This window comes from Coregonus lavaretus (genome assembly GCF_964263955.1).
Source record: "Coregonus lavaretus genome assembly, chromosome: 3".
NCBI lineage: Eukaryota > Metazoa > Chordata > Actinopteri > Salmoniformes > Salmonidae > Coregonus > Coregonus lavaretus.
The window spans coordinates 72,408,521-72,428,905 of NC_139990.1; the positions used below are offsets into that span (position 1 = coordinate 72,408,521).

Here is a 20,385-nt window from a genome sequence, read left to right on the forward strand (position 1 = left end):
CTGCAATGCAGTCTGGGACAGCTGTAGACGGGATTGTTTGGGCTTTGTGAACCTGAACGTAGGGCAGGTGTGGTTTTGATGGTGGTTTGTTATTCAATCATAAAGGCAAAGACCTCGCAATCTTAGAATATGTAGGATACACTTTATTATCTAACCCGTGAGCGTTGTATGCTTACTTGACAAGTGCCACGGTTTAACCGAGTCGACGCCGGGGGCCCGGCAGCAGCAACATCAATACGGACATTGCTATCACATAACTAGCAAGGATACATTTCCCACTGTGCCAATTAGCGCAGACTGTTATTTTTCTTAACTCGTCAAGATGGATAAATAATTTAGTGACAGTGTTTTACAAATATCCTGCTAACGGTAAGCATTTATCGTCGAGTGTCGTGGCCGAGGAATAACAGACAGTCGTTGCTAGCTTTGGGACAAAACATCGGGAGGTAGTCAGTCTGTGTGATGATGTGTCCCAAAGCTAGTCGTTGCAGGCTGTACCGTTACAGCTAACTAAGTTACCTGGTACTATTGTAACTATCTGGGTGTTGTATCCTTGCCTTGACTGAGTTAGCTACCTAGGTAGCATATTTACATGGAGGGGCAGGTTTTGTTGACCACGCAAGACTTATTACGATAGGTGATGTCATTCAAGTTTGGTTGCGAGTTATGTCAGCCGCCTTGATAAGTGTATAACGTCGTTAGCCTTAGAAATAACACTTGTTTTCTTGTCTACATCTTTTTAAATAGGTGACTTGCTAGCTAGTTTAATCGTGTGTTTTATAAGTTGCATTCTTGTCAATATATCTAGTTGGTGTCATTATGAAATTAGGCTGTCTCTTGACAACTATTTCAACTCTTGCCAACTAGCTACAGATCCATATAGCTGCAACTACAAATACCAGGGCTGTCATTTAGTTTCCTGTGTCACCCACCCCATGAAGAACACATTTCATTGTGAGGCACTGGGCAGGGATGTCATAAAATATATTTATATATTATCTTTAACTCTGTGTTGTTGGAAATAGACCCATGAGTAAGCATTTCTCTGTCTACGAAGCATGTGACAAATAAAATGTGATTTGGTTGTATTTGGAACCCAACTCTCTCACATACATCTCTCTGTTCAGCTCTCTCTCTGTTCACTTGACTTCTCTATTGTCTGTTGAAGCCCATCTATCTACCTCTCCCATCCCTAAGGCATCTGTTACATTAAGACATGTCTAGAAGAAGACACTCATGATTCAGCACGATCTTCATGAACCAACGTTAACCGTATACATTTCTTGTACCCTGTCAGACTTTGCTCCTAATAAACATTTGTCATTTGTATATGACTGGTCAATAAACAGCTCCATCTGTGCACTATCATCAACCCATGTGCTTCTCCTCTGTAACTCTTATTCTGACAGATTGACTGCCACTGGCCTGCACATTAAGGACACATGAAGTGTGAGACTAATGAAGCTTCCATACATAACATTCTGATTAATCACTCGCTATGACTCAGAGTAATGATCTTCTCTCTCTGCCGACGCATTCACTCCAGGTGTGATGTGTGTATGTGAGCCTGGTGTTGGCCAGTAGCAGAATAACCACCCAGGAGGATGAATGCAGAGGAAGTGGAGCTGCTCAGTGACTCCAAGTACAGGAATTATGTGGCGGCGGTGGACAAGGCCCTCAAGAACTTTGAGTACTCAAGCGAATGGGCAGACCTCATCTCTGCACTGGGCAAACTCAACAAGGTAACGACCACAAACATTTACCTGTTTGGATTCTTCACATATGTACATTTTGGTTGGGAATGGATACACAATGACCACATCAGCAATTAAAACCGGATCTGCATAGTCGAATGCGCTAAATGCTTCATATTTTTTTTACGCCAACTGTTGTGGAAAGATGAAGATTGGCCACTGGTATCCCACGTCTGATGTTTGAATCTGTTTCTCATCTCTCAGGTATTGCAAAGCAATGCCAAGTACCAGGTGGTGCCCAAGAAGCTGACGATAGGCAAGCGTCTGGCCCAATGCCTCCACCCGGCTCTGCCCAGCGGGGTGCACCGTAAGGCCCTGGAGACCTACGAGATCATCTTCAAGATCATAGGGCCCAAGAGGCTGGCCAAAGATCTCTTCCTCTACAGGTACCAACTAGGCTACTGGATGTCAGCACTTGTTACGGACAGTAGTAGTAGAGAAGTACAGTATCTTTATAGTAACTGGAGAACATATCATAAACTGAATTTGAACTAGGAAAGTAAGTAAATAAGCCCTGTCCAAGCCAGAATGGTCCATAGGGCAGGAGCCTGTTTCTGTAGTGTGAGGTAGCTTGATGTACAAGTACACCCCCTGGACAGAACACTAGTCTATCGCAGGGCCTTACCCTCAATCCATCTCCTTTGAACTAGTAAGAGAATGAAAATAATGCATGTGGATTTCATTCAGTAGTTATTTTTCTTCAGTTGACCGATCTACCCTATAATTTCCCCTTTACTCTATTACCCCACCGCCTAACACCTGTCCCCTGCCTTCTGTTTCAGCTCTGGGCTGTTCCCTCTACTCTCCAATGCTGCTATGTCTGTGAAGCCGGTGCTGTTGGGCTTGTATGAGACGTACTACCTGCCCCTGGGAAAGACCCTCAAACCTGGCCTGCAGGGGCTGCTGACTGGGGTCCTACCAGGCCTGGAGGAGGGCTCTGAATACTATGACAGGTAAGAGATGGAGGGCTGGAAAAGAGAGATGGATGTCATTGAATGAAGTGAATTGCTAATTACGGAACGAATGTAAAAAAATTAAATATTCATTCAGAATCAACCTTACTAATAATTCAATTATCTGGGATTCAATTGTCTTGTTAATGTATGTTTGATTTGCAACCCAAATTCCGTTATTTCAATTCAATGCAATCCTCTCCAGGACCAACACGTTGCTGGAGAAGGTGGCTGCGGCGGTGGAGCAGTCGGCCTTCTACAGCGCCCTGTGGGGCAGCATCCTGACCAGCCCCGCCGTGCGCCTGCCCGGGGTCACCTTTGTCCTGCTGCACCTCAACCGCAAACTCTCCATGGAGGACCAGCTCTACGTCATGGGCAGCGACATCGAGCTCATGGTACACGAAATGAAGAATCATTTTCAGAGACACTTGTCTTTTTCCTTTATCCCGACCCCCCAAGATACACACACACACACACACACACACACACACCAAGTAGAGCTTGTAGTGCCTGTGTTTGTGGAATATTTAGAAATCATTAGTAGTGTATTCATGATGCTCACTGAGAAATGAAGTCATTTCTCAGTACCCCCTGTATATAGCCTCGCTACTGTTATTTTACTGCTGCTCTTCAGTTATTTTTTATTTTTTACTTACCACTTATTTTTCTTAACTGCATTGTTGGTTAAGGGTTTGTAATTAAGCATTTCACTGTAAGGTCAACGGCCGTTGTATTCGGTGCATGTGACAAATAACATTTGATTTGATGTGAACTTGTATTGAGTAGGGCCAGGAGTCTTTCCTAATCAAATGACCTGCTCAGAAAAAAACTCTGGGCCCTACTTTTTTCCTGGTCGGGAAGAACAAGCAGAAAATGCAATAGGAGTCAACCTAGTCTGGTTCTTCTGAAGTTCTACATATTCACTCATTTATTTGCAGTACATTAGATAGATGTAAATGGGGCTTGATTTAACCCTGTGTGTTGTGTCGCACCCTGCAGGTGGAGGCAGTCAGCACGTCGGTGCAGGACTCCAGTGTTCTGGTCCAGAGGAGCACCCTGGACCTGATCCTCTTCTGCTTCCCATTTCACATGAGTCAGGTAAGGACAGATCTGGACTGCTCTGTCAGCACTGCTCAGCACACAAGACAGCAGTCACAGCACTGTTGGGAACTGGCCATTCTTGATCATGAGGCTATCCGACATCCAGTGAGAGGGAGAGAGAGCATGCAGTGACTCACAGTGGATGCCTGTTTGGCCGTTCACCTCTCCATTCAATCATCGAAGCACAATGTGCCTCAGAGCCCAAACAGCCCAAATTACGACATCCTTTCTTCCAATTCAGAACTCATCTGACCTCTGCTATTATTTCCTTATTTTTGTGGTGTGTGTTGCTGTTCCAGGCTACCCGTCCAGACATGATTCGGATCCTCTCTGCAGCGCTGCACGTGGTTCTGAGGAGGGACATGTCACTCAACCGCAGACTGTACGCCTGGCTGCTGGGTAAAAGACACACACACAATGGTTTCCGTTAGCCGGTAATAGCCGGCTTTTGGCCATACATATTTTTGAAAATCCGATAAATAAAATTGGCGCCGGCCAATTGTCCGGGAGAAGAAGAAATAATCCCATTGCGAAATAATGCTTTTTAGCCTATTAAATGATGGAAATACCAGTCTATGTAAATACATTTGACTGGTCATGCTTATCGGTCTATAAGTTAATTAGCATAATTCAGTTGAATTAAATTGGCGCGTGTGTACAGTATATTTGTTATGTATCCTATTTCTCACGTGCGTACAGCATACAGATACAGAGCCTTTTAGCTGTAAATATGTCAGACAGCGGGATAGTTGCTGCTACAGCATCTCAAACAGCAAAGGCAACGGAAGTCAGGCTTCATCAGCGCGTCACACACCAATTTGCAATGAGTTGTGTCAAGTTGGCTGGATGTCCTTTGGGTGGTGGACCATTCTTGATACACACGGGAAACTGTTGAGCGTGAAAAACCCAGCAGCGGTGCTCCCGGGACCTACCACCATACCCTGTTCAAAGACACTTAAATATTTTCTTGCCCATTCACCCTCTGAATCCATGCGCTTTTAATGTGAATAAATAGTGTATCAACATTTTAAGCTAAACGTTCTGATCTGTTGCATCAGAGTCATTGCTTTTTAACGTTTTTTAAAATGTAGCCTAGGCCTATTGGTTGTATGAATTAAGGATCTATCGTCCCACAACTGTCCCAGAGTCAGTTTGGAATAGGCTATTTCTTTCTCGCACAGAATGACAATATGACCAATAGAATAGGTAAACTTTTCTACTATGGGGGATAGTAGATTGACATAGGCTAGTGATTTTACTGTTCGTTACTCGCTCATCTTGTTGGCTGAGGAAAAGTAAATATGGACAGTTATTGAAACATCTTCGAAGTGCACATCAGAATTTGGTAAGAAGGACCGCACATCGTTGCGTCCTCGTCTTGCATGTTCTTTTAATATGAATTACCATAATATACATGTGATTTCTGTCATTCTGATCACCGTGGGTGGAAGCCCTAATCAGGTCACGCACCCAATGCATATGGGTCCGGAACATTTCCGGTGAATTAAAGTGCTGCCGGTCAAATGTCCGGCGCCACATTTTCATAATGAAAACCCTGGTACACAGGCACAAACAGGCACATGCACGCATAAATACCACTGCATACGTTCTGTACAACTTAGTATAGTTGAGCTGTTGGACTTTGCCTGTTGGAATGATCATCTGGCCATATATGTCTTGTGCAGTAACATGTCTTGTAGCTACATTTCCCAGTGCTCATTTCCCTACTTTGTTTTCTCTTATTTGTGTCTTACTCACTGTGGATAAAAATGCTGGTAAGTGTTTGCTGATCAGGGCTCATGTTTTTACACTCAGATAAGCTTGTTTGTTTGCTAAATTACTGGTAACTCAATCTCACCCCACCCTCTTCTCCCTTGTCTTCCGTCATATTGTGTGTGTGCTGTGCTCCTAGGCTTTGACAACAATGGTGTGAGGACAGGTCCTCGCAGCTCTCGACAGAGCAACCCTGAGGACCACGCTACCCACTATTTCAATACCTACTCCAAGGACATGCTGGTCCAGGTACGCCCTGTACGCACACACACCCACCCACCTACACACACACACACACACCCACACACACACCCACACACCCACCCACCTACACACACACACACACACACACACACACACACACACACACACACACACACACACACACACACACACACACACAGGCCATATACAGGTGTTTTATGGCCTTCTATAAACAAACATGCGTACAAAAACAAGACAAGCTGTTCCAAGTGCATTTGCACAGCCTTCAAATACAGATTGCTAACACACACACTTACAAGACAAACTGTTCCAAAGCTATTTGCATAAATTACTATTTTCAAAGACCTCAAAGTTTGAGTGGATCTTGTGAAAGGGAGCATGGTAAATATTCCCCCTCTGTGCCCCCTTTTAATCTCTACCCCCCCACACACACACATACGCCCTTAGGGGTCTGCCTGTAATGCCTGTAGCCCCCTACCTCCACACCCCACCTAATCCCAGGGGCCTTCCCTTTGAAGCTCTCCCAAAATCTGCTCCATGCCTGGGCCACGATCACACACTATTCCCCCTTGTAATGCAGTGTCACGCTCCAACAGCATTGGCCCTTATGATGGTGGGGCCTACATGTGATGTGTCCTGGTACTCCAGGGGTCGGGACAGACAGACAGGGGCTTTAATTTGTTCATCTGCCATCTGTTCATGGACACTTGTTGCGTCTCCCCCCTGCTGGGAAATGGGGCTACTGCAGGGACCGTCCGTTCCCCGGCCCCATCCGCTTCTGTTAGACGAGGCATGAAACACACACACACACACACACACACACTAAAGGACAAAAAGAAGACTTGCCGTGGAAAATATCCCCCGGCCCTAACCCCAAAAATGTAATATATATAGCTAACCAGCTGAGTCCATGTGCTGCCGTCTGTCTCGGGAGTTGCTTTGGTCGTTCTGTATTTTCTGAATGCGGTTTGATCCAGAAGTTTTGACCGTGTGTGTGTGTGCAGGCAATGGTGGGGATCCTGCAGGGGAAGGCCCGAGGCAGTGAGGAGGAGAGCGTCCTGATGCATGACCTCAAGCCTTTCCGCATTCTCATCAGTCTGCTGGACAAACCAGAACTCGGTACGGGTATATTACTACACCCATCAGACCAATGCAACACATATCATTCATGTCACTGTTACACACTGAATAGAACACACACAGCATTTTGGTCATAGTGACCCACATATCACTACTGGGCCGTGTTCAGTAGGGAACACCATAGCAAAACGTTTCACAGCTGACAACTAAAATTAGCGCTTCTTATTGGACAACTCCAGGTAGTCCCTCCCCGTTTCAGTCCATTTCCTTCCATTTGGTGCCTAATGACCCTATTTCCATTTGACTGTTCTAGATACGTTTGTAAATGGACATGATCAGTGATTGATTTGTAATCCTGTGTGTTCCAGGACCAGCCATCCTGGAGGACGTTCTGATCGAGGTGTTCAGGACATTATACACACAGTGCCGAGCAGAGCTGGACCTGCAGAACCACAACCCATCCAGCAAGGACCATGCTCATCTCAGCAGGTTGGCCAGCTTGTGTGTGTGTGTAACACTAAACACATGAAAAAAAGCCAAAGCTTTAATGAACATTGGAAGCTAAGGGTGGTATTGATTGTTTCCCTCAGCAAACTGCGAGAGAACAAGAAAACTGCAGAGCTTATCAAAACGGCCAATCTCCTGTTCAACTCTTTTGAGCCGTACTACATGTGGGACTACATCGCTCGCTGGTTCGAGGACTGCTGCAGGTCTGTGTGTATGTGCTGCTCCATGTGTGTATGCTGACATGGTAAGATGGCGAGATAGAGCCTGGGTCGTGTTCATTAGGGCCACACCGTAGCAAAATGTTTCGCAACAGAGAGTAAAGTTAAGCATTTCTTATTGGACAAGTTTGGGAGAGCTGAGTTTAAAGTAAACGGGTCACTGTCCATCTTGCAGGAAGGCAAAGAATGGACCAGGGAGTGCTGGGAGCACAGAGTCCTCAGGGCTCTCATTGGTGGAGTTCTGTCAGCTGGTGGACTTCCTATTGGATATTGTGTCCTTGGTGAGACACACACACTTCTCTCCCCGCCTTCCTTTCTCACTCATACTATAGTATCTCTATACAGAACAACAGCCATTGAAATATCAGTAATATTTACTAATTATAAGTCGCAGTTTCTGACTGTGACTGCTCATGGCATTCCCTTATGGTGTGTGCTGTCTTTCTATCTCTGTGTGTGTGTGTGTGTGTGTGTGTGTGTGCAGTGCATTAACAGGTTCTAGAACTGCCTGTCTTTTTTAGTCTCATTGCATCTTCTAGTAGAGAGAATGCTGGTCTTCATTTCCAGTCTGAATAGGTTGGAGAGTCTCACACCTTAATTACTGTCTGTGTGTGTGTGCACGGCATGTATGTAAGTGAGTGATTGCTTGCGGCCGTGCGCATGTGTTTGTGTGTGTGTGTGTGTGTGTGCGTGCGTGCAGATGTTTCTCTGCGTGGGTATGTTCTGCATACAAAGTGTCCTCTGGCCTATGCTCTGCTTGCTCCTGTCTGTTCAATCTATCTGCTCTCTCTCCTTGAAGCCTACTAGAAGCATGAGGGTAATCTGCCAGGTAAAGTACTGCTGTCTCCTGCTTCTTCACCCTTCACCCCGCCTACCTGCTTTACTGTGGCTTAGATAACATTTGAGCAACATTCCTAAAGGCAATTTTTCATTTCTGCTCTTTTTCTGGCTTTGGATATGGTTATTGTACTTCAGAGTGAGTGAAATAGGCCTATATTATTGGGAATATGGTGGAATTTCTATGTAGTCCAATAGAATTGGGATTTCTTTGTACGAATATACTGTATATATATTCATAGTTTGGTGGGGGATGTTGTGAAAATGAAATCTCAGCCCGGTGTGTCATTGTCCTGCATGCACAGAATAATATGCTCCCATTGCTCACATATTTAAAGAAGTAGCCTATGGCTTTTTGAAAATGTCACATTTGTTTATTCTTCATTTGCCCATCGTTTACATTACTTTTTTAATGTCATTTGTAAAAATAAAAAAGATTCTAGGAAAATGTACAATATAAGATGACAATGATTTGAGGAAGCCTGCTCATGATTAAATATTTTAGTGGGGGTTGTATTTTTCAAAGGGTTTAACCTCTTAAACTCTGACGTCCGCTGATGGCTTTTTCTAAACTACGCATAATATTGTGTACTACCCTCATAAAGTACAATGCTTTCCAAATTTTGTTGTGTTACAAAGTGGGATTAAAATTGATTTATTTGTAATTTTTTGTCAACAATCTACAATTCACAACAATACACAAATCTAAAAGTAAAAGAATGGAATTAGAAATATATAGATATGGAATGGAATTAGAAATATATAAATATAAATATTAGGACGAGCAATGTCGGAGTGGCATGTACTAAATACAGTAGAATAGAATAAGATATATACAAATGAGATGAGTAAAGCCGTATGTAAACATTTTTAAAGTGACTAGTGTTCCATTATTTAAAGTGGCCAGTGATTCCATGTCTATGTATATTGGGCAGCAGCCTCATTGGTGCAGAGTTGACTAGCCAGGTGGTACCCGGCTAGTGATGGAATCACCTTTGGCAGCGATTATAGCTGTGAGTCTTTCTGGGTAAGCTTTGCACACCTGGATTGTACAATATTGCACCTACAAACTGTACAAATAATTATCTTGGCTTAGTAAAAAAAAAAAATTATTCAAGCTCTGTCAACTTGGTTGTTGATCATTGCTAGACAGCCATTTTCAAGTATTGCGATAGATTTTCAAGCCAATTTAAGTCACTACTGTAACTAGGCCACTCAGGAACATTCAATGTCGTCTTGGTCAGCAACTCCAGTGTAGATTTGGCCTTGTTTTAATTGATTGTCCTGCTGAAAGGTGAATTGAGTCTCCCAGTGTCTGTTGGAAAGCAGACTGAACCAGGTTTTCCTCTAGGATAAGGCCTCAGACTGAACCAGAGTTTCCTCTAGGATAAGGCCTGTGCTTTGCTCTATTCCATTTATTTTTATCCCACAAAAAACTCACTAGTCCATAACATGCAGCCACCACCATGCTTGAAAATATGAAGAGTGGTATTCAGTGATGTGTTGGATTTGCCCCAAACACAACGCTTTGTATGCAGGACAGAAAGTTGATTTCTTTGCCACAGTTTTTGCTGGATTACTCCCTAGTCCTAGCCAGTTACACAATCTAAATGTAATACATTTTAAATTCAGGCTGTAACACAACAAAATGTGGAAAAAGGTGTGTGAATACTTTCTGAAGGCATTGTACATTTAGGTTTCAAAACTTTAAGTACTACAAGCACATGCTAAGTACTGTTAGAAAGATAAGAACTGTTGGATTCTGATAAAGAAAAACAGTGTGACTACTACAGAGCCCGAGATGCATCAGGCAACAATTGTTAGTTTTTTTCTTCAGAAAGTATTTTAACCCCTTGACTTATTCCACATTTTGTTGTTATAGCCTGAATTCAAAATTGATTTAAATCGATTTTTTTTCTCTCACCCATCTACACACAATACCCCATAATGACAAAGTGGAAACATGTTTATAGAATGTTTTGCAAATGTATTGAAAATTAAATACAGAAATATATCTAATTGACATACAGTTGAAGTCGGAAGTTTACATACACCTACGTGTAAAACTAGTTTTTCAACCACTCCACAAATTTCTTGTTAACGAACTATAGTTTTGGCAAGCCGGTTAGGACATCATCTTTGTGCATGACACAAGTCATTTTTCCAACAATTGTTTACAGACAGATTATTTCATTTCATTAATTCACTGTATCACAATTCCAGTGGGTCAGAAGTTTACATACACTAAGTTGACTGTGCCTTTAAACAGCTTGGAAAATTCCAGAAAATTATGCCATGGCTTTAGAAGCTTCTGATAGGCTAATTGACATCATTTCAGTCAATTGGAGGTATACCTGTGGATGTATTTCAAGGCCTACCTTCAAACTCAGTGCCTCTTTGCTTGACATCATGGGAAAATCTAAATAAATCAGCCAACGCCTCAGAAAAAAGATTGTACATCTCCACAAGTCTGGTTCATCCTTGGGAGCAATTTCCAAATGCCTGAAGGTACCACCTTCATCTGTACAAACATTAGCACGCAAGTATAAACACCATGGGACCACGCAGCCGTCATACCGCTCAGGAAGGAGACGCGTTCTGTCTCCTAGAGATGAACGTACTTTGGTGCGAAAAGTGCAAATCAATCCCAGAACAACAGCAAAGGACCTTCTGAAGATGCTGGAGGAAGCAGGTACAAAAGTATCTATATCCACAGTAAAACAAGTCCTATATCGACATAACCTGAAAGGCCGCTCAGCAAGGACGAAGCCACTGCTCCAAAACCGCCATAAAAAAGCCAGACTACGGTTTGCAACTGCACATGGGGACAAAGATCGTACTTTTTGGAGAAATGTCCTCTGGTCTGATGAAACAAAAATAGAACTGTTTGGCCATAATGACCATCGTTATGTTTGGAGGAAAAGGGGGGAGAATTGCAAGCCGAAGAACACCATCCCAACCGTGAAGCATGGGGGTGGCAGCATCATGTTGTGGGGGTGCTTTGCTGCAGGAGGGACTGGTGCACTTCACAAAATAGATGGCATCATGAGGAAGGAAAATTATGTGGATATATTGAAGCAACATCTCAAGACATCAGTCAGGAAGTTAAAGCTTGGTCGCAAATTGGTCTTCCAAATGGACAATGACCCCAAGCATACTTCCAAAGTTGTGGCAAAATGGCTTAAGGACAACAAAGTCAAGGTATTGGAGTGGCCATCACAAACCCCTGACCTCAATCCTATAGAACATTTGTGGCCAGAACTGAAAAGGTGTGTGCGTACAAACCTGACTCAGTTACACCAGCCCTGTCAGGAGGAATGGACCAAAATTCACCCAACTTTATTGTGGGAAGCTTGTGGAAGGCTACCCAAAATGTTTGACCCAAGTTAAACAATTTAAAGGCAATGCTACCGAATACTAATTGAGTGTATGTAAACTTCTGACCCACTGGGAATGTGATGAAAGAAATAAAAGCTGAAATAAATCATTCTCTCTACTATTATTCTGACATTTCACATTCTTAAAATAAAGTAGTGATCCTAACTGACCTAAGACAGGGAATTTTTACTAGGATTAAATGTCAGGAATTGTGAAAAACAGAGTTTAAATGTATTTGGCTAAGGTGTATGTAAACTTCTGACTTCAACTGTAAGTATTCAGACACATTTCAGTTTAATGAATTCAGTTATACAACTGACTAGGTATCCCCCTTTCCCCCCTTGGGGCGGGGTACCCCTTCAAATCGTCTGATGCGGTACTGGGTCCAAAACAACCACTCAGAGTTGATCAGGTTAACTGATAGTTCTGGAAATGCCTACAAAGCCATGGTAATGGCATACAGTTTGTCTAATGTGTAGACTTATTTTGAAGAAGAGAGAGGTTAAACACAGAGTTGTACTGATAACTAATAATAATAAATAACTATATAGATTCGGAATTGGATTTTGATTACATCAAGCTCCAACAAGAGCATTTTCAGACATGCTTGATGCTGCCTTTTTATTTTATTACGTTTATTTGACAGGGACTATTTACAATTAAAACATAAATCAGGTAATGTGATCCGTTGTACCAGATGAAACTAGGCATCTAATTTCCATGTCCAGTCACCTGGCGAGTGGCGACTCCCCTATTCTCCTCTTCGACCCCTCTCACCTTCCTCTTCCTCCTCCCTTCAGGAGACCTACATAGAGATCCAGACGGAGCACCTCCCCCAGCTGCTGCTGCGTATGGTGTCTGCCCTGACCTCTCACCTCCCGGCACTGGGCCTGGGGGAGCTCACCCACTGCCTGCGCCTCTGCTCCAAGATCCTCAGCAAGGTGCAGCCCCCCCTGGTGTCCCCTCTGTCCTTGCCCACGGGCCCCCTCACCTCCACAGTCTCTGCTAAGGAGGAGAAACGGGTAAGGAGTACTGAGATGGTGCCCCAGCCCGGGACACCTATACGAGTTAAATTAACCTTGGTTGTTACAGCCAGAGCATATTCTATAACTTTTGGTGTTTGTGTGTGATGTTTTTAAAAATAATTGTATGCATATGTAAAATGTATGTAAAATAGATGCTTAGATGTATGATTAATCAATATTTTGTGATAACATTTCCCAGGTAATAAGGATCATATATAGGCTACCTTTTCATGACAAAACCAACTGGACTTTGTCTATCCTGACTTACGCTTTTGACCCAGTTCAGTTCCATTTGATCCCGTAAAGCGTTGGTGATGATGAATGAGCTTCAATCATGACCTCTGTCAAGTCAGAAAACATCCTGTTGTTATCTTAGTTCTTCCCTGCCTTTACACAGTTTGCTTTAGCATATGGTCTCTGAGCGTTTGGTTGATCATAAAAGAACATGGTTCCTTTTACCTCTGAACAGTGAAATCCATGCAAAGGTTAAATAGTTTGCCTTTTGTCTTTGTCCAGTGGAGATGAAATGGAACCTAATTACGTTCACAAGCAAACATACAACCCCCTACACACCCACGTTCATTGATTCTCACTTTGAAAATTAAAACTTTGTCCATCTTTCAGTTCCTAGCGATGACTGACTACCTTTGATAGAACACGAATGTCACTTCTTTCACTTCCTGCCAAATGAAATCATTAGAGCAGGGCTCCTCTGTTGTTGACCCAGCAGAGACGACAGCAGTTTGGCCTGCTTCCCTCGCCCTCAAAAACATAAACAACTCATGGTGTCCCCTGGTCCCAGAGCTGGCCCCCACCCCTCTACCCCCTCAATTTGGCTGGGTGGTCCTTGCTCCAGGACTGGCCCTACTGTCCCTCCCTCTCTCCCCAGACAGAGGTGTTAGAAGCTGGGATCAGTCTACTTTCTCTGCCCCCCTGTCTGTTACCTGGCAGTCTGGTAGAGTGTTTCAGTGCTCAGTAAGGCTTGACTAAAAGTTGACAGACTCCTAGGCTGGCGGTAGAGGCCTGGGGGGGGGCACATAGAGACACACACAAGTGGTAACTAACAAACAGCTGAGCCCCTCTCTTTCTCTCAGAGGAGGATCGGACTACCCTATGGTTTCCCCTTGGGTCTGTCTGCTCCATTGGAGTGGAAGGCTTCCTTCACACCCTTCCGCTCTATCCAGCCTCCCTTTCCCTCCCCCCTCCCCCCTCTCCCTTCCTCCTGTTCTCCAGCTACCCTCCTGGGTGCATTTACAGGACGTAGTTTGCCATCTGAGTCCTGGCGCCAGAATGTGGGGAGTGTCTATGCTTAGAAATCCTCTCCATCCTAGTCTGCGCTCTTCTCTTGACCTGATGCACTTTGGTCCCCACTGACAATCCTAAAACAGGCCAGGTTAGAATTATTAGGAACCCTGCCCTTGTTACACAGTCAATTTGTTCACTGGAGGGTCCTGTTTTCTGTTTCCAGCTTGTTTAACACAGACGCCTTTTGTTTCCACTGCTGATGTGTATTGTTACTGTCTGTATTTGACCTCTTCTCCTTTCTCCACTCTTCTCCCTGCTCTCTCTCCCCAGCCCCTGCCCTCTACTCTGGAGCTGCCCAGCGGCGAGGTGTTTGAGAACGGGGAGAACCCCAACAACAGTCGCTCCTCCGAGAGTGGCTTCACAGACTTTGTCCAGTACCAGGCCTCCGAGGAACCAGCACTACCCACTCAGCCTTCCCTCAAGACGGGCTGCAGCGGCTCCCTCCCAGCCTCCCAGAACAAGCAGCAGGACAAGCCCGTCATGCAGTGCTGTCTGGAGCACTTCCAGCACTTCCTCTCCCGCCTGGTCACCCTGTACATCACCCCGGGGATGGTAGAGGGAGCTGGGGGCGAGAGGAGCGATGTGGTGCGAGCGGAACCAGAGGGCGGCGCCCAGCAGAATGGGCGTGATGTGGTTGAGGTGCCAGGGCAAAGGGAGTGTCTGGCGGCCTTTACCGCCGCCTGCCAGCTCTTCCTGGAGTGCTCCAGCTTCCCGGTCTACATCGCCGAGGGCAACCTCAAGTCCACGCCCCTGTCTAAGGAGCAGACTGGTAAGACAGACAGACTGACTGACTGACTGACTGACTGACCACGTTTGAGATACAGTATAGGCGCTGTGCAGATGAACAGATCTTCACTATGGCTGGAGAAGCGTTTTAACTACATTTCAGTTTGATATGATAATCCTATAGCCTTCTTCATATGTCAAACATATGGTCTCTCCCCTTTGTCTTAGATGAGCACATCTGGACTACAGCTATTTACTGTTGTATGTCTTCTCTCCTTCTCTCAATACAGTATCGTTTCTATTCTCTCCCGCAGACAGCGAGCAGATGCGTCCGGGCGTGTGGCTGCAGACCCTGATGGACGCCTGCTGCCTGGCCAGTGACTTCAGCGTCCAGGGCGTGGCCATTTCCCTGGTGATGGACCTGGTGGGCCTCACCCAGTCCGTCGCCATGGTCACCGCCGAGGGCAGCATCGCCGGCGGCAACCCCGACTCCACCCAGCCCATGAGCCCCAGCCAGGGCCGCGTTGCTGTGGTGATCAGGCCACCACTCACGCAGGGAATCCTGAAGTACATCGCAGAGAAGACAGACTTCTTCAAGGTAAGTGACAGGGAAGAGATTTGTGGCTTATTTGGATCTGATATGGTTGAGATGTTTAGAAGTGGTTCAGTACAGAGAACACAGACTGTATCTCAGCATAATAAATGGAAGAAACTTTTGATATCTCTTTGCCATTGCTCACCATGATAAATGGTAGAAACTTATGTTGATAAACCATTTTTCAGCATGATAAATGTTAATAAACCTATGCTAATACATCTCTCTATTGCTCGCCATGATACATCTTAGAAGCTTTAGATATCTCTCTCTAACACGATCTCTCTCTTCCCCCTCACCTCTCCAGAGTGTGGCCCTTATCCTGTGGGGTCAGTTGGGGGAGGGGACCCCTCAGCACCACCAGCGCAGTGTGGAGCTCTTCTACCAGCTCCACAACCTGGTGCCCTCCTCCAGCATCTGTGAGGACGTCATCAGCCAGCAGCTCATGCACAGAGACAAGGTTGGTCAGCTCAGTACATATGCAGACAGACACGTAGGAACACACACAGATTTACAGTATGCTTGTAAGAATTCTGTATGCCTGAAGGAATATGCTCCAACACACAAGCATCCACACACGTCAAGATTTCTGTGTGTTTTTCAGAAAATCCGTCTTGAGGCCCATGTGAAGTTCTCTGTGCTTTGGCATCTGACCAGAGACTTGAACATCACCAAGTCTTCCCCTTTCAACCGCACCTTTGACAGGTAGGCCTTCCCTCTCTACTGACACCCCACTCAAGAGTTAGTTTTTGTCCCTTGTTTTATCAAGGGTGGACAAAATAGCTGCTATTATATTAATGTAATACACATCTCGTACTCTTTTTCTGTCTCTCTCTCTCACACACACACATACCGTTCGGACGCTACTCACATTTTTGTGAGAAGACCGATTTTCGGGATGTCTCATGGTCCGACAAACACCGCTGTAGCTCGGCCACCTTCCACCGCAGATACGGAAGGTCGACATTGGAGGATTGAGATGCAGCCCATGCAAAAAAACATGTCTCTAGCTTAAACGGACAGATTTTGATAGGGATTTTTAAAATTCTGTTCCTTAGATTGATGCTCGGGTGGATTATTAATATACACCATCACAATAAATCCATTAAGAAACATTATGATATGAATTAAATGTATTTCAGAAGAACTGAATAGCATATTCTGAGTCCGCCTTCTGTAGATCTGGCTATGCGCCATGCCAATGGCAGCCTAGGCTGTAGACTAGTTCATTTAGCAGACAAGATATACTTATAATTCCCGTACCATTATTTTATAATATATTATTTTAGAGTTATACGAATATAATGGATCTTAGCTGAATAAAATAGAAAGGATAATTTCCCCAAACGATTATTGAGCGAGTGCGTACATGGAGTGCCTATTCTGTGTTGAGCCTAAAAAGTGATAATTTAAAACCGGTCCTATACGCTTGATTTAGAGTTATTTGGCAACTTTAACTGTGAATGATTGTTTTCGATATAGAATGGGCCATTATCAGCTAGGCAGGGGGAAAAAAAGACAAGTCATCCTTATGCACTCTAATAGGGAATGGAGGATGCGCTTTCCTGCTTTCCAGTGGTTCCTTTTCAATCATGCCGGGTAGGCTTCTCCGGTTTTAGGCTACATCGGGATTGCATATAGAAATGTATGGGCTTATATGAATTTATTTCACTCCACGCATCAACCAGCTCAAACTATGTATGCCAAACTCTAACCCTGTCCCTGCAAGCTACCCAGTGCTTAATTTGGGAACGGACAGTAGCCAACTTAAGCCACAACATTGAAAACCAAGTGAAATCTGTTCGGGAACATCGCTAGTAACATGTTTTCGCAAAGAAACGTATTTCATTAAACTGTTGACGGCCTCTCTCTCTGCACGCTCGATAAAGGAATGAAGGAGAGCGAGAGGAGGAGGAGATGGAAACGCACAGTGGTGAGATATTCTGTAGATTAAGGACACCTTCCTAATATTGCGTTGCACCATAGTTTTCATCTGGTCAGTCTGTCATGGAAAGAGCAGGTGTCCTTAATGTTTTGTACACTCAGTGTATGTATAAGCTTTAAGATAGGCTTATATAGGCTTAGGCAGAGCTATATGTATTGTATAACGGCACAATACTTATTTTAATTCAGGCTTTTGTTGGGGCTTGGGTTCATATAGGCTAGGCTGATGCATATGCATAAGATCTAATATGCGTATGCGGGTTCTGCATGTGACGTCTTAAATGCTTTGAATTAAAATAACAGGTTGAAACTTAATGGAAAACATGACTACCATGTTTACCATTAAGTTTCAACCTGTTATTTGAATTTATTTCTTCAAATTGATCGATCACAATGAGGTCAAACAATGTAGCCTAATGGTGAGTTTTACAAGCATGATACTCCCACACCCCCACCCAAAATAATTAGACCGCCATTGATAAAGATGTTGAACTCCCACCATCACCAGTTATCCTCATCATTCAGATTCTTATCATTCAGTCTTGAAATGTTTGATGTGATTTTTGAATGCTTTTGCGTTGTCGTCAGACTGATTAGAGTGACAATCGAGTGCTGAGTACCAGGCCGTTAGCGAATTGGGTACTACCAATGCATCAACTACAGAGCGCAGAATAGGAGGAGATTACTGTGACTCAATGGTCACGTGGATTTTGACTGCGGTCATGACTCATGACTGCCGGTGTGGCAGTAATACGGTCACGGGAATAACCCTACACACACACACACACACACACACACACACACACACACACACACACACACATATAAACACACACACACACACACACACACACACTACCCCTTTGCCATTACAAATTAATATCTTCCGTTTTCTTATCTCTCTCTCCCAGGTCTCTGTTCATCATGCTGGACAGTCTAAGTTACTGGGATGCATCGGCCAGCGCAGTGGGCCGGGCCTGGCTCAACCAGGTGCTCCAGAGGCATGACATCGCTCGGGTCCTAGAGCCCCTCCTGCTGCTGCTGCTGCACCCCAAGACCCACCGTGTGTCCATCCAGCGCGTCCAGGCCCAGCGCCACTGGGCCCAGGCGTTCCCCAACCACAACCCCCAGGCCGAACAGGACCCCTCCGAACCCATCTACATGGGAGACTCGGGAATCTCTGACAGTGAGTTAGAGGGGAGAAACGGGTTAGAATGGTGGTGGACAGGACAGCCATGGTCGTGAAGAGATACAGGGCAGTACAGGCTTTTGTTCCAGCCCAGCACTAATAGATTCAACACTCATCTCAGGATTAGTTGGATCAGAAGTTTAATGTTGGTCTGGAAGAAATGTCTATAGCTGTAAAGGATCAGTGTTTGGTGAACATTGGTTTGGAGTGAATCTAGTTCAAGGCTCATTTCGACTCGCTAATTTATTTGCATAAACAGTATGTCACATCCTCTCTTCTCCTCTCAGACTTCAGCCAGATGCCAGGGGACTCTCTGATGTCAGGCCTCCGAGGGCTGCCATTGGGTGACATGGAGCCCTTCTGCCTGACAGTCAACCCTCTGAGTGACAGCCTGTCCCTGCTCAGCCTGAGCAGTGAGAACCTGGCGCTGAGCGGTGACTACCATCCTCCTGACCAGCAGGGGGAACCCCACCACCACGGCTCTGAGTCCAGCGGCTCCCACTCCTCCACCATAGACAATGGCAGCTTTGAGGAGCCAGACGACGCCTGCAGCACTGTGAACGGATGTGGATCCGACCAAGTCCCTGTCCTTATAGCGTCAGACAGTATGGTTCCTGATGAGGAAGATTCACTAGAAGAGGCTGTGTTGTCGGTGTTAAATGAGTTGATAGACAGGGTGGTGGGTATGGGAGAGGAGGAGGGGCCACCTGAAACGCCGTCCCCCCCTGAAGCGTGGGCGCAGACGGACTCCGATAGCTCCTCATCAGACACGCCGACCGGTCTTCGGCTCGATTCGGGCCTCCACGCCCCCTCCCACCACCTCGAGATGTTAGCGGGAGGCACCCTGGGGTTCTTCCATGTCACCCCACCGGACCAGACAGGGGAGGAGGGGGAGAGGCACCACGAGGGCATCACTCGCCACAGCTCGTCCCCCTCCATCGTGACCCTACCGGACAGCTCGGGCCTGGCCACCCCTCCAGACCGGAGCCTGCGCTTGGACGTCGTGGACCTGGGGGCCCGTAAGCGCTCCCACAGCAGCACCCAGCTCAGCCTCAAGGGTAAGATCATGGAGCGTCTGCAAGACAAGTCCCCCGGTGCCAAGCCCAAGGTGAAGAAGAGCAAGAGGAAGGAGGAGGAGAGGCAGAGGAAGGCCCTGCAGGCCGATAAGCTCCGGCTGCCCAGCATCTTCTTCGGAGACAGCCTGGATCTGGAGAACTGGTACAGCTGCGGAGAAGGCGAGGTGTCCGAGATCGAGAGTGACACCGGCTCGCCCAGTGGGGGCGGAGGGGTGAGCGGGGGCAATGGTCCCAACGGGAGAGCGGGGCGTAGAGCTTCCGCATCGCCGCCTCGGTTCAACATTCACCCCCTCTACCAGCACGTGCTGCTCTACCTGCAGCTGTACGACTCATCCCGCACACTGCACGCCCTTTCGGCCATCGCCGCCATGCTGCGGGCGACGCCATCGGACTTCGTGGATGCCATCTCCACCACCAGCATCAACAACACCTACACACCCCAGCTGTCGCTGCTGCAAAACCTACTGGCACGACACCGTGTTTCCGTCATGGGCAAGTCTTGGGATTTTTGGAAATGCACAAAACACATATAAAGACAGCTAAACACATATGAACTAAACAGGGGTAAAACGCATGCCAGAGGTGTAACACATTACGCTGATTCTAAGTCGCGCTGGATAAGAGCATCTGCTAAATGATTAAAATGAGAATGTAAAATGTACACAAAGACATTAAAAACCATACAATCTGAAGTTTTCT

General features: G+C 45.6%; 1 protein-coding gene across 1 annotated transcript in view; it reads left to right on the plus strand.

The window, feature by feature from the left end:
• The first annotated feature begins 9 nt into the window (after positions 1-9).
• LOC311119178 (protein DOP1A-like) overlaps positions 10-20,385 on the plus strand; it is a 34,823-nt gene continuing 14,447 nt past the window's right edge. Inside the window, exons 1-19 of the mRNA XM_084157718.1 lie at positions 10-369; positions 1,547-1,742; positions 1,959-2,140; positions 2,537-2,707; positions 2,913-3,102; positions 3,707-3,805; positions 4,108-4,207; positions 5,721-5,830; positions 6,811-6,925; positions 7,255-7,375; positions 7,477-7,596; positions 7,787-7,892; positions 12,627-12,848; positions 14,427-14,925; positions 15,197-15,480; positions 15,785-15,937; positions 16,082-16,182; positions 18,333-18,607; positions 18,898-20,178. Coding sequence (XP_084013844.1) covers positions 1,605-1,742; positions 1,959-2,140; positions 2,537-2,707; positions 2,913-3,102; positions 3,707-3,805; positions 4,108-4,207; positions 5,721-5,830; positions 6,811-6,925; positions 7,255-7,375; positions 7,477-7,596; positions 7,787-7,892; positions 12,627-12,848; positions 14,427-14,925; positions 15,197-15,480; positions 15,785-15,937; positions 16,082-16,182; positions 18,333-18,607; positions 18,898-20,178 — 4,267 coding nt within the window. The 5' untranslated portion in view covers positions 10-369; positions 1,547-1,604. The remainder of the gene's footprint in view (positions 370-1,546; positions 1,743-1,958; positions 2,141-2,536; positions 2,708-2,912; positions 3,103-3,706; positions 3,806-4,107; positions 4,208-5,720; positions 5,831-6,810; positions 6,926-7,254; positions 7,376-7,476; positions 7,597-7,786; positions 7,893-12,626; positions 12,849-14,426; positions 14,926-15,196; positions 15,481-15,784; positions 15,938-16,081; positions 16,183-18,332; positions 18,608-18,897; positions 20,179-20,385) is intronic.